Below are 13,924 nucleotides of genomic sequence, written 5' to 3'. Positions count from 1 at the left end.
CACCAGTCAGAATGGCTAAAATTAATAACACAGGAAACAACAGGTGTTGGCAAGGATGTGGAGAAAAGGGAACCCTCTTGCACTGTTGGTAGAAATGCAAACCGGTACAGCCCCTCTGAAAAACAGTATGGAGGTTCCCCAGAAAATTAAAAATAGGACTAGTCTATGTCCCAGCAATTGCACTACTCTGTATTTACTGAAAAGATACAAAAATACATATTTGAAGGGATACATGCACCCCAATGTTTATAGCAGCATTATCAACAGTAGCCAAATTATGGAAAGAGCCCAAATGCTCCTCAACTGATGAATGGATAAAAAAGAAGTGGTGTATTACTCAGCCATAAAAAAGAATGAAATCTTGCCATTTGCAATGAGGTGGATGGAGCTACAGGGCATTATGCTCAGTGAAATAAGTCAGTCAGAGAAAGACAAATACCATATGATTTCATTCCTATGTGGAATTTAAAAAACAAAACAGATGAACATAGGGGGAAAAAAGAGAGAGGCAAATCAGAAAACAGACTCCTAACTATAGAGAACAAACTGAGGGTTACTGGAGGGGAGGTGGGCTGGTAGGATGGGTTACATGGGCTCTGGGTATTAAGGAGGGCACCTGTGATGAGTACTGGGTTTTTGTATGGAAGTGATGAATCATTAAATTCTACATCTGAAACTAATATTACACTGTATATTAACTAACTGGAATTTAAATAAAAACCTGAAGAAAAATAAAAGTAACTTATTTCCCACAGAATACTTGGGATTGTGACATATGCCCTGAAATCCAAAAGTAAGGAAAAATAAGATGCTACAACTTGTAAAAATTTGAATTAAGCTTCTGCTTTATTCCTGACTCACAAAATGGTGCCCGTTATATTTGATATTTTGTCCAAATTCAATTTTCCAGTGGTTTCCTAACAGTAATTTTTTCTTTGCATATGGACTATGTCTGAGGAAAGGGAGAGAAACAGATGAATTAATGGGGAAAAAATAGCAGGTAATTATAATTACCTGAAAGCACACACACACCTATGCACCCCCTCTCCATTTCTTAAAAGATTTATTTATTTATTATTTGAGAGAAAGAGAGAGCACGCAGGGTGGGGCGGAGGCATGGGTACAGAGGGAGAGGGAGAGAATTTCAAGCAGACTCCCACTGAGTGCAGAGCTAACGGGGCTATATCTCATGACCCTGAGATCATGACCTGAGCCAAAACTAAGAGTCAGATGCTCAGCCGACTGAGCCACCCAGGCAGCCCTTCTTTTTTTCTTTTTTTAAAGAATTGTTTATATATATATAGAGAGAGAGAGTGAGAGGAGAGGGAGAAGGTGTGTGAATAGGAGGAGGGGCAGAGGGAAAGGGAGAGAAAATCTCAAGCGTACTCTGCACTGAATGCAGAGCCCTTTACTGGCTAGATCTCATGACCTGAGCTGAAACCAAGAGTCCTACCCCTAACTCATTGTGCCACCCAGGCACCCCGCCCCCTATTTTTAAGGGGGAGTTTCTAAAATAACAAACAGAGGTCCAGGTTGAAAAAGGTGGAGGTAGTTGTATTGCTGGTTTCAGGGCTGCTAGATTGGCCTGGGGGCACAGCGGGGGCGGTCAAGTGGCACCCACAAGGAGGAGGGCTCAGCTCACGTGTGGAAGGCCTTCACCTACTTCTAGTGTTCCTCCGCGTGCAAGTGAGCATGCCGAACATCTTCCTGAAGTTGCACCACGGAGAGCATGAGAGACCCAAGTTCCCTACCCCCATCTCCACATCAGGGCCAGGCCCTTTCCCTGGGGAGATGGTAATCGTACTTTATTCCATAACTCTCACATGGAGTCACTTCACACCTGGCTATAAAGATGAATAAAGAGAATCTGGACCACTACCCACTGGGGACCACAGCACTGGTTTGGACCATGAAGCAGCACACAGACCAGAAAAGTATACGGGACCTTGAGGTCCCCTTCCTTACTTGTATCAAATGAAACCAGTTTACTGATCTTCCATCCCTTTGCTTTAGGCAGGAGAAAATTAACTGGTCTGGCCAGGGGGTATGGTCTACTATTTCTCCAAAGCGGTGTACCAGAAAAGCAAAGCAGACTTGAATACATTATCCTCCCTGGTCCCAGGATATAATCGCCAAACACCTCAAAGTGTGAATTATTGAGAAATGCTATCCCACTGTGGTGAGAGACTGGTGGGGGGATGGTTGTGTGGGCATGGAGTAGTCCCTGGTGCTATGGCCCGTCCTTGGCACCAAAAATAAAGAAAGAGAGAGAGAGAAACCATAGTATAAAATCCCATATGGAACCAAAACTCCAGCTGATGCCTATTTATCAGTGCCAGTAGCTGAAGAGTGTGGGTTTTAGTTTTAAACAATTTCCTTTTGGGCTCTGCTACTTTCTTTGTGCCCTGTCCTTTGAGATTCATAAGTTTCTTTCAGTCATTGCTAGTATATGTTTACCTCTCCCTGTGCTTGCTACATAACATTATAAATATATAACATTATAACACTATGTAACAGATTATTATAAATAAGAATTATGGTATATAATTATATATAATGTAAATATATAGATATAAACATATTATAGGTATGTAATTATAGGATGCTGGCCAGTCTGACTGGTGCTTCTGGTCACACCTGATCTTCTTCTTGGTGGTTCTGATTAACCACAAGGGCTTTAACAACTTCAAGATTTCTAATTAAGGCACACCAGTGTTCTCGTTTTCTCTCCTTTACTTCCTTACCTGCAGGCATTTCTATTAGATTTCACCCTATTTAACTACTGCTCTCAATTTAACAACCGCTCTGATAGGATGAGAACCTGATCTTGAGTAGGGTGTGTCAGAGTGCACGTGAACCAGATACTCTCCTCACCTCCGAGCAGGTTTTTGCTTTTCAATGATTGCCAACCAAAGAAAACTAGAGCACCTGTTTTCTTCTCTTTTTATTATTATTCTCATAATTTAAGAATTATGAGTGAAATTTAAAATTCCTGGGTTGAAGTTGGATTAAGCAAATGATAGTTTATGGATTGAGCATGATTAACTTTCTCTATGAAAGATTCATTTCCTATTGTGGGGTAGAATAATAGGGATGTGTGTGAAATTTTAGATACGGCCAATTTGAGGCTTTACAGAAAATTGAAATAATATTAGGATAACTGCTAAATGCAAGGGTTAGGCATTGGAGATCTAGATATTTGTTCTACTTTACCCTCTCTCTACCTCTCTCTCATGGACCTTAAATAAGTCGACTCACCTTATTACCCCTAAAAACCTAAATGTATTCTTAAGAAACTCACAAGGTATGTGTCTGTTACTGTACAATTATTATTCATTATTATTACTAATACCATCACAAAAAATAGTGTGTAACTTCAACCAGCCTGTGCTAAAACATTAGAACATATATCCTTATGCTCTAAAGAGCAAGAAGTTTTTGCTATGAAAATTCTCATGTGCAACCTTTAATCCTCTCAAATAGTTTGATCTTTTTTTCTTTACTAATAAATTTTTCATTAAGTTTCAAATAGAGAATGGTTGGATTGTTTCTCACTTTCAGGATATAGTTTTGGCCTCCCAGACCACTTACAAGCTGAACAAGATATAATATTAGGCCTAGGAAATACTTCAGTTGAAAGCCTTGAGTATCCCTGCTGGATCTTAGCTTGACTTGTGATCCTTAGCAAATCAATGAGTCTCTATCAAGCCAGTTTTTCTCTAAACCTAGTTTGACAATATCTAGTTTATGGAATGGCTGGTAAAATTACAGGTTTGAGCCATTTCATTTTTGAATGCATTATATACATTATTGTGAATATAGTTGCAAATCTACTCCCCATAGAAAGTTTATGTAGTCAATCCTTTACTTAATAAATAGTACCTTTTTTTTTAAAAGAGAGGGGGAGAGATGGGGGAGGGGCAGCAGGAGAGGGAGAGAGAGAATCTTAAGATGGTTCCATGCGCAGCCCAGGGCTTGATCTCACAACCCTGAGATCATGGACTGAGCTGAAATCAAGAGTCGGATGCTTAACTGACTGAATCATACAGGTGTCCCAATAAGTAGTACCCTATAAATGTGTATGTAGAAAGATAATGGTGGGGAGGGAGAAATGGAAAATGGCTTTTTTTTTTTTTACTATACCATGCAGTGGGGAGGCACAATGAGGAAAATCATAAAATCAAATAACTTAAATTACAATTTCAAATAAAAAAATATTTGCTTGATGTTGCTGGACTTGTTTCTAAAAACATACAAATAAAGAACCAAGAGAGAATAAATACTAAGAATTCTGAGGGAGCTTTTTAGTCCTGGAACTATGACCATTCCATTGCTGCCAAAGTCTTTGATTACAGAAATACATCTGATAAACCTTTTGGAATTATTGGATTTGAAATGGCATATTGCTATTATTATTTTTTCCCCTTTCCTATATTTGTTTACTAGGTAAGATGTCATTTTGGACCCCTTTTAATTCTGGATTCCTTTTTGTCTTTAGGAGTTGTACAGATGTTCTGTGCTGCATCATCTTCATACTGTTCATCATTGCCTACATTCTTTTAGGACTTGTGGGTGAGTAAATAAAGGTATAGAAGAGATTTAAAATTTGCTAATGGAATAACAAAGTCAATGTCACATTTTGAATATTAATCATTTTCTTCCCAAAGCCTTGTTATTATTGATTATTGTCTTTTCTGGAGGGAATGTGCCTCACAGGTACTCACTGGGTAGCAGACTCAAAGAATAATAAACACAAGGTAGTTCATTCAAAGGCAAGCCCAAATTACTTAAGTACATACAATTATAAAGATGGAAGAAAAAAGCTTATGGTTTTGGGGCACCTGGGTGGCTCAGTCAGTTAAGCGTCTGCCTTCAGCTTGGGTCATGATCCCCGGGGTCCTGGGATCAAGTCCCCACTCAGCGGGGAGCTTGTTTCTCCCTCTCCCTCTGCTCTCTCAAATAGATAAATAAAATCTTAAAAAAAACTCAAAAACTTATGATTTCTTTTTAATCATTTTTACTTGGGAAACTCTATTAAGCAGCTAATTATGTTCACATTGCTATTTACCGGTAGGCTCTAGGGCCTAGATTAGTTGAGGTAATATATAAACTTTTCTTTTTATTTTTTTTTTTACTTTTTTTTTTTTTTTTATTTGAGAGAGAGAGAATGAGAGACAGAGAGCATGAGAGGGAGGAGGGTCAGAGGGAGAAGCAGACTCCCTGCCGAGCAGGGAGCCCGATGCGGGACTCGATCCCGGGACTCCAGGATCATGACCTGAGCCGAAGGCAGTCGCTTAACCAACTGAGCCACCCAGGCGCCCTAAACTTTTCTTTTTATAAGCAAATTAAAAAAAGGGAACAATTATTAAGAATTTCACCACATAATTCATTGACGTTTAAGAAGTCTTATTGTCTTTACCTACAAGGAAGAGATATTCTGTTATTTACTGTTAGGTTAAAGATTTTTCTTTGAAGGTGAAAATAAAGAGAAAAAATATACAAATTATTTACATTTTTTAAAACCTACCAAAGGATAGTGAATATTTTCTGTAAAAAAGGTTTCATAATTGCATTTGAATGTATCACTTTTTCTCTCTGAGACTGAAGTCCTGTTCCCTAGATGCTGGCTTAAGAAATTTTAATGTATTATTATGAGAGCAGGGGCTAGAAAACTTCAGTAATTCTAGTACCAATAATGAATGGGCTGGAGTTAGTGTGGACAGAATGCATAAGCAGAAAGAAGGCTGTACATACTGAGGAAGAGTGGAAAATGCTCTTTCCTGTTCTTCAGTTTTATCTCCCAATAAGAGAAATACTTTGAGAATAACAATTGAAAGTAATTTTCAAAAGATCATCTCAGCAATACCATGCAAAAACTATGCAGAATTGGAGAATTCAAAAAAGTAAGGCAGGAAGAAATAAAAATAGGGAGGGAAGAATAAAGGAGAATAAGCCACAACACTAAATAATGTTCTCTAAGACCTTCTGAAGATTCCTTTGGTATTTTTTTTTTAAAGATTTTATTGATTTATTTGACAGAGAGAGACACAGTGAGAGAGGGAACACAAGCAGGGGGAGTGGGAGAGGGAGAAACAGACTTCCCACTGAGCAGGGAGCCCAATGTGGGACTCGATCCCACGATCCTGGGATCAGGATCTGAGCCAAAGGCAGATGCTTAACGACTGAGCCACCCGGGCGCTCCTCCTTTGGTATTTCTTCCAAGCATTTTAACTTCTCAACATTAAGGCAGTTGTAGCACAATACACAGTCTATATGTTGAATATTATAATAACATAAATTTTCTTATGTAATTAAAAGAATTTTAGCTTCTCTAACTTTGGGACACATCTTTCTTGTCTCTAATTTTGTTTGTTGGTTGTTTTTACTTTTTGTCGGAGAATTGAAATTGGTTGCATAAGAGAAAGAAGACTTGGAGTCAAGTTGATCTAGGGTTTCCTCATATTATTTGGTGGACTTGGACTAGTATCTTAACCTCATTTTTCTCGTGTGAAGTATAGAAAGACTATCTACTTTGCAGGGCTGCTGTGTGGAGTAAATGAAATGATATCCAGGTACACCAGTAATGGTACATAAAAATTACTAAGCAGTATTTCATTTGCTATCATTGTGTAATCTAGTTGTTCTGAATTTTGATAAATTGCTTTTAAATGTAATTTCCTATATTGTTTCTATGGCAGCCCATAATTTTGGTTATTAAAGTTTGCATACAGGAACTTCATAAAGATCTCATACTGTGCCTGGAATCTTTCCATCAGGAGATCCTATGGCATAACAAATAGTCTCCTCCATTTCTCAGGGTCAGTGTGTTGTAATCCACAGAGAAATGTGTTCCAGCCTTTTACAGAGCTGGGAAAACCACTGACACTCTCCTGTTGACACAGTAGAGAAAAGGGATGGGAGTGCACCCCTTCATTACCTCTGGAGCAAGATAAGAACTTGGCCCCTTGGTTTAAGATCTCCAGATTCAGTTTATAAATACCTTAATTCACATAAAGAAATTGAAGGATAAATGTTGTTCAGTGAAAAACTGTGTTCAATATTGGATTTAGTGATTCTTCCAAATTAATCCTGATGCCACTGATTAAAATGAATGACTCATAAGATTTACTTAATATATATATATACACACACATGTGTATACATATATACATATTTACTATATATATGTGTGTGCGTATATATGTATATACATATATACACACACACACACAATTCCCTCATTCCTGAACTACAAATAGTCTAACTAGTCTAAGATAAACTTAACTCTTCAGTTGTGCCCTATGTTGAATTAAAAGAAGAATGAAGAAAAACGATTAGCAGAGTTTACTAGGAGTGTGAAAATTTTTTTGACATGAAAGAATATATACCTTCACCTGATGAAATATGAGGCTGACTCAGTTTCACTGATGTGTTATAAGTAGTGTGAAAATCAATAAAAGGAAACCTTGTTTAAAGTAGCTCTCCTGCCTACCACTCCTCATTGATTGCAAATCCAACAGGAAGAGAGGTACCCCCAAGTCAGTACTACTTTACTTACTTGTTGAAAAATATAGAAGTGTTTTTATTTTATTTTCAAATTTTAATTCCAGTATAGTTAACATACAGTGTTATATTAGTTTCAGATGTACAATATAGTGACTCAACAAGGTCAGTACTGATTTTGCTGCTACTTTACTCTCCCAGGAGGAAGAAAAGTTCTCTTCCCCAACAACAGCCCAGCCAATTACCAATAAGAGACAGTCATAACTCAGCCAATGAGAAACCACTATAGTTGAAATTCCAGGTTACTCCAATTGACTTTTTGTTTATAATAGCCCTCTCAGCTTCCCTTTTCCCCTTTATAAAGCCGTGTTCTCTCCTTTGCTCAGTTTTGTTGTAGCTTGCTCTGTTATTCCCGAGTTAAGCCCATTTTTACTGGTGAAACTGGCAGTTTTATTTTTAAGGTTCATGTAGTTTGACATCTTTTGCCATTTTGTTAGATCAGGACCTTCTAAGGTGTATCTTTTGTCCATTTCTTTTTATAAGAAGTTTTACCATGAAAGAGCCATGTTTCTTGCAATTTCTGCTGAGGAAAAAAAACCTGTTCTATGTCCTTTATGTGGAATATGGCCGGCTAGGGTAAAACTTGGATGCAACAAAGGCACTTGACATTGGGCTAATGAAAAGCAGAACCTCTGTTCAAGTGAGTAAAGTGGAGTCTGGGTAGAAGGTAATCACATCTCCTTGAGAGATCAAACTAATGTTTATGATAATAGCTCTCTTTTGTCCCACTTCACTGATGGTTGCTATCCAATTATTGTACTAACTAGAAAAATGAATAGGAATGTTTATTATGCAAATTGTCCTTTGTTATCCTTGTGCCAACATTATACAATAATAGCACAATTTTAACATTGAATAAATTTTATTTTTATTTCCTCTTTTTAAAAGAATTTTAATTCCAGTATAGTTAACATACAGTATAGTTAACATACAGTATAGTTAACATACAGTATAGTTAACATACAGTATAGTTAACATACAGTATAGTTAACATACAGTGTTATATGAGTTTCAGGTATACCATATAGTGATTCAACAATTCCATACATTACTCAGTGCTTGTAAGATAAGTGTACTCTTCTTAATTCCCTTCACCTATTTCACCCATCCCCCCACCCTCATTTTCCTCAATAGGTAAGAGTCTGTTTTTTGGTTTGTCTCTTCATTTTTCCTGTTTGTTTTGCTTCTTAAATTCTACATATGAGTGAAATCATATGGCATTTGCCATATTTCTTTTTCTTTTCAAATGTATTTCCAGTTGAGTGTGTTAGTTCATTGTTGTATTTACATACGAAGCACTTGGAATTAGGGTCCAAAGTTTGTTTTTGGTTTTGCTTTTCAGTCTTAGGAATAATTATTCCTATTAGTTGAGATGATAGGACATTAATACAAAGTAAAATAATATAAGCAAACTGAGAACTCTGACCGTGCTGTGAGAGGCCCAAGCCATGTGGAGAAGCCATGTGTAGGGGCCCTGATCATCAGGCTCAGCTGAGCTCCCAGGAATAGTATTTACTATCCACTTCGTAGGGTTTTCAGATAATTGAAGCTCTGTCAACATGTGACTAGATGGGCCCCAGCTGAGCCTTCCCCAAATTGCTGACTGCCAATTATTGTATTAAGCCAGTGGGTTTGGAGGTATAAAAATAGATAAGGAGAACAAAATTTGGTACCTGGAAGTGGGATGCTGCTTAACAAAACCTAAAACACGGGCACTGGTTTTTAAACCAGGGCATGTTCAGAAGCCCAATGGGTTTGGAGGAAACTGTTAAGAGTTTGAAGGAAAGTGAGAAACATGCACTTAGAAACAGGAGATGTTACATAGTGGTAACAGTTTGGCAACGCTCCTGCAGATGGTAATGTGGGAAGTAGGAAATGTACCTGATGAATTCAGTGATCTAGCGAAAGATCACGCTTAGGAGAGGAGCCAACCCTAAACAGCCTCATCCACACCTGGCCCTGACTTAGGTGATGAGATCCAGACTTTGAACCTGAGCCTGATGCTTTAATTGGATGAGGGTTCTGGGGATCTTGGGAGAGTATAAACATATTTGGTTGCAGAGGGAATGTAAAAAATGTGTGGCCAGAGGCTGGACTAAGGTAGTTTTAACACAGGGCTGTGACTTCTTTGCCCTTCTTTCTGCCGAGAGGTGAAGCTTGGGATTCCCTCTTCAATAGAGAAATGAACTAAGCCAAATTAGACTAGTTAAGGGCCTTGATGTGCAAGTGATTTATAGATCAGTGGCAAAGGAATAATGGAAGGCCATCATGGATCCACTGCACTTTTCAGTAGACTGAGAGTACCAAGGACAGAAAGGAGGAGGCTTTGCATAATTCAGTCTTAAATCCTTTGTAGAATGAGATAGAGAATAAACAAGGGAGCGAAATTAATAATTAAATGTGGTCAAACTTGACTCCATCATTTCTGGTGTTAAAGTATATGGGGTAATAATACGGTCATATGTGTACTTTTCTATTCATTGCTTCAGGAAACCCACCATATAATTCTCTTCCCTGACTTGAACTGCCCCAAAATGCCAAGGAAGGCGGAGTCTTACTTCTGGTATCTAAGTGGAGAGAGAGACCTTAGCGTCTACTGGAGCTCTAACATTTTGGCTGGTGCCATTTGGTATCCTTTCTTAGTCAATTGCTCATCATAGTGGTTTCCTACACTAGGATCCAAAAATAGAGCTTTAAGTCTTTATGCAGTGCTCAGCCATCTCTCCCCAAAGCACTACTAGTGTCTGAATGCTGCACCTACTCTTAGGCCCTGGTATTCAGCCTAGGGGACCAGCTCAGTCTGGGCCTTCATGGCAAGTTCCCTTTTGGAGTATTTGTATTCCTTTTGGCCTTCAGATCTAGTTCAGGGTCATTCTTACCTGTCCTAAATTGAAATCTCAGAAAAGTTTGAGTTCTTGTCCATTTCTCATGAAGAAAATTGATCTTCCCCATCCCAAGGAATACAAAAAAAGGAGAAACCATGTTTTCATAACTGGGAGGTCACTCAGGTGACCTTCAGAAGAGCAAAGATAATTCCAAGCTGACTTTGATTCTGTCTATACACAGAAATAGTGAACAGTTTATCTTACTAATAAATAGATATAATATAAAAAATAAGTTATGCCTCATCAAGCATCCTGTCATAGTTTGTGATCTTGATGGTATGATCCTAATATTCATGGTAAGGGGAAACTGGTGATGGACAGTGGCTCTGACAGGATATCCTACTATGCTTTTAGTCTACTTGGAAACTAAAATGTGCCTTCCTATCAGATCACAGCTTGGAAACATTGTTTTAGCAAAGAAAAACTATTTCTTCCAATAAAAAGGTAAGAAATTTGAAGAATTCTAGTTTGTTTTTAAAATTGTTCTAATAAGCTTTTTTTCTTTAAAACTTTTTCTTTTTTAAATTTTAATTCCAGGATAGTTAACATACATTGTTATATTAGTTTTGGGTGTACAATATAGTGATTCAACAGTTCTATGCATGACTCAGTGCTCATTATAAGTGTCCCCTTAATCCCCTTCACTTATTTCACCCATCCTCCCACCCACCTCCCCTCTGGTAACCATGTTTGTTCTCTATAGTTAAGTCTGTTTCTTGGTTTGTCTATTTTTTATTTTCTTATTTTTTCTTAAATTCCACATGTGAGGGAAATCATATTTGTCTTTGACTTATTTCACTCAGCTGTCTACTTTCTACACTCATGTTGTTACAAATGGCAACATTTCCTTTTTATGGCTGAGTAATATTCCATTTTGTGTGTATATACACACACACACATACACACCACTTTAGCCATTCATTCATGGATAATTAGGCTGTTTCCATAATTTGGCTGTTGGAAATAATGCTGCAGTAAACATAGGGATACATATTATCTTTTCAACCTAGTGTTTTCATATTCTTTGGGTAAATACCCAGTAGTGGAATTACTGGATCATAGGGTAGTTCTATTTTTAATTCTTTGAGGAACCTCCATACTGTCTTCCACAGTGACTGCACCAGTTTGCATTCCCATGAACAGTGCATGAGGGTTCCTGTTTCTCCACATCCTGGCCAAGAAACTTGTTGTTTCTTATGTTTTTGATTTTAGCCATTCTGACAGGTGTGAGGTGATATCTCATTATGGTTTTGATTTGCATTTTTCCTGATGATTAGCGATGTTCAGCATCCTTTCATGTGTCTGTTGGCCATCTGTATGTCTTCTTTGGTGAAAAGTCTGTTCATGACTTCTGCCCGTTTTTTAAATTGGATTTTTTTTGGGGGGGTGGTGTTGAGTTCTATGAGATCTTTATGTATTTTGGATACTAACCCTTTATTGGATATGTCATTTGCAAATATCTTCTCCCATTCAGTAGGTTGCCCTTTAGTTTTGTTGATTGTTCTCTTTGCTGTGCAGAAGCTTTTTATTTTGGCGTAGTCCCAATACTTTTGTTTTGTTTTGTTTTACTTTTATTTCCCTTAGGAGACATATCTAGGAAAATGTTGCTATGTCAAGCAAATTACTGCTTGTTCTGTCTTCTAGGATTTTTACAGTTTCAGATTTCACATTTAGGTCCTTAATCCATTTTGAGTTTGTTTTTGTGAATGCTGTAAGAAAGTGGTCCACTTTTATTCTTCTGTATATGGCTGACCAGTCTTCTCAAGCTGTTTATTGAAGAGACTGTCTTTTCCCATTGCATATTCTTGCCTCCTTTGTCAAAGATTTGACCATGTGATCAAGGGTTTATTTCTGGGTGCTATATTCTGTTTCATTGATCTATGTGCTTATTTTCATGCTAGTCTCATACTGTTTTGATGCTACAGCTTTGTAGTATATCTTGAAATCTGGGATAGTGATACCTCCAGGTTTTTTGTTCTTTTTCAAGATTGTTTGGCTATTGGGGGTCTTTTGTGGTTCCATAAAGATTTTAGGATTGTTTGTTCTAGTTCTGTAAAAATTGCTGTTGGTAGTTTTATAGGGATTGCATTAACAATCTATAGATTGTTTAGGGTAGTATAGACATTTTAACAATATTTGTTGTTCCAATCCATGAACATGAGATAGCTTTCCATTTGTTTGTACTGTCTTCAATTTTTTTCCTCAGTATTTTATAGTTTTCAGAGTACAGGTCTTTCACCTGCTTGGTTAAGCTTACTCCTAGGTATTTTATTATTGTTGGTGAAATTGTAAATGGGATTGTTCTCTTAATTTCTCTTTACTTCATTATTTGTGTATACAAATGCAACCAATTTCTATATTGATTTTTGTAACCTGTGACCTTACTGAAGTCATTAATAAATTCTAGTAGTTTTTGGTGGAGTCTTCATGGTTTGCTTTATTTATGGTATCATATCATCTGCAAATAGTGAAAGTTTTACTTCTTCCTTACCATTTTGGATGCCTTTTATTTCTTGTCTGATTTCTGTCCTTCTGGTACTATGTTGAATAAAAGTGGTGAGTGGACATCCTGTCTTGTTCTTGATCTTAGGGGAAAAGATCTCAGTTTTTCAGCATTGAGTAGGATGTTAGCTGTGGGTTTTTCATGTATGGCCTTTATTATGTTGAGGCGTGTTCCCCCCTAAGCCTACTTCTTTGAAGATTTTTACATGAATGGGTGTTGTATGTATCACATCTTTTTCTGCATCTATTAAAATGATCATATGGTTTTATCTTTTCTTGATGTGTTGTATCATGTTGATTTTTATTTCAGATTTTTTTTATTTTAATTTTTTTATTTACATATAATATTTGTCTCAGGGGTACAGATCTGTGATTCATCAGTCTTACACAATTCACAGCACTCACCATAGTACCTACCCTCTCCAGTGTCCATCACCCAGCCACCCCATCCCTCCCACCCGCCTCCACTCCAGCAACCCTCAGTTTGTTTCCTGATATTAAGAGTCTCTTATGATTTGTCTCCCTCTCCAGTTTTGTTGTTTCATTTTTCCCTCCCTTCCCCTATGATCCTCTGTCTTGTTTCTCAAATTCCTCATATCAGTGAGATCATTTGATACTTGTCTTTCTCTGATTGACTTATTTTGCTTAGCATACCATCTAGTTCCATCCCTGTCATTGCAAATGGCAAGATTTCATATTTTGATGGCTGCATAATATTCCATTGTCTATGTGTACACACACACACACACACACACACACACACACACACCACATCTTCTTTATCCATTCATCTGTTGATGAACATCTAGGCTCTTTCCATAGTTTGGCTATTGGGGACATTGCTGCTATAAACATTGGGGTGCATGTGCCCCTTTGGATCACTAAATTTGTATCTTTGGGATAAATACCTAGTAGTGCAATTGCTGGATCATAGGGTAGCTCTATTTTCAACTTTTTGAGGAACCTCCACACTG

General features: G+C 37.5%; 1 protein-coding gene across 2 annotated transcripts in view; it reads left to right on the top strand.

The window, feature by feature from the left end:
• SLC44A5 (solute carrier family 44 member 5) overlaps positions 1 to 13,924 on the top strand; it is a 342,614-nt gene that overhangs the window by 235,240 nt on the left and 93,450 nt on the right. For both annotated transcript variants that reach the window (XM_081818649.1, XM_081818650.1), the window contains one exon: positions 4,499 to 4,572. In XM_081818649.1, the coding sequence (XP_081674775.1) occupies positions 4,499 to 4,572 (74 nt within the window). The remainder of the gene's footprint in view (positions 1 to 4,498; positions 4,573 to 13,924) is intronic.

This window comes from Leptonychotes weddellii, chromosome 4 (assembly GCF_054177405.1).
Source record: "Leptonychotes weddellii isolate Sample4059 chromosome 4, ASM5417740v2, whole genome shotgun sequence".
NCBI lineage: Eukaryota > Metazoa > Chordata > Mammalia > Carnivora > Phocidae > Leptonychotes > Leptonychotes weddellii.
This window is presented reverse-complemented; position numbering and strand designations above follow the sequence as displayed.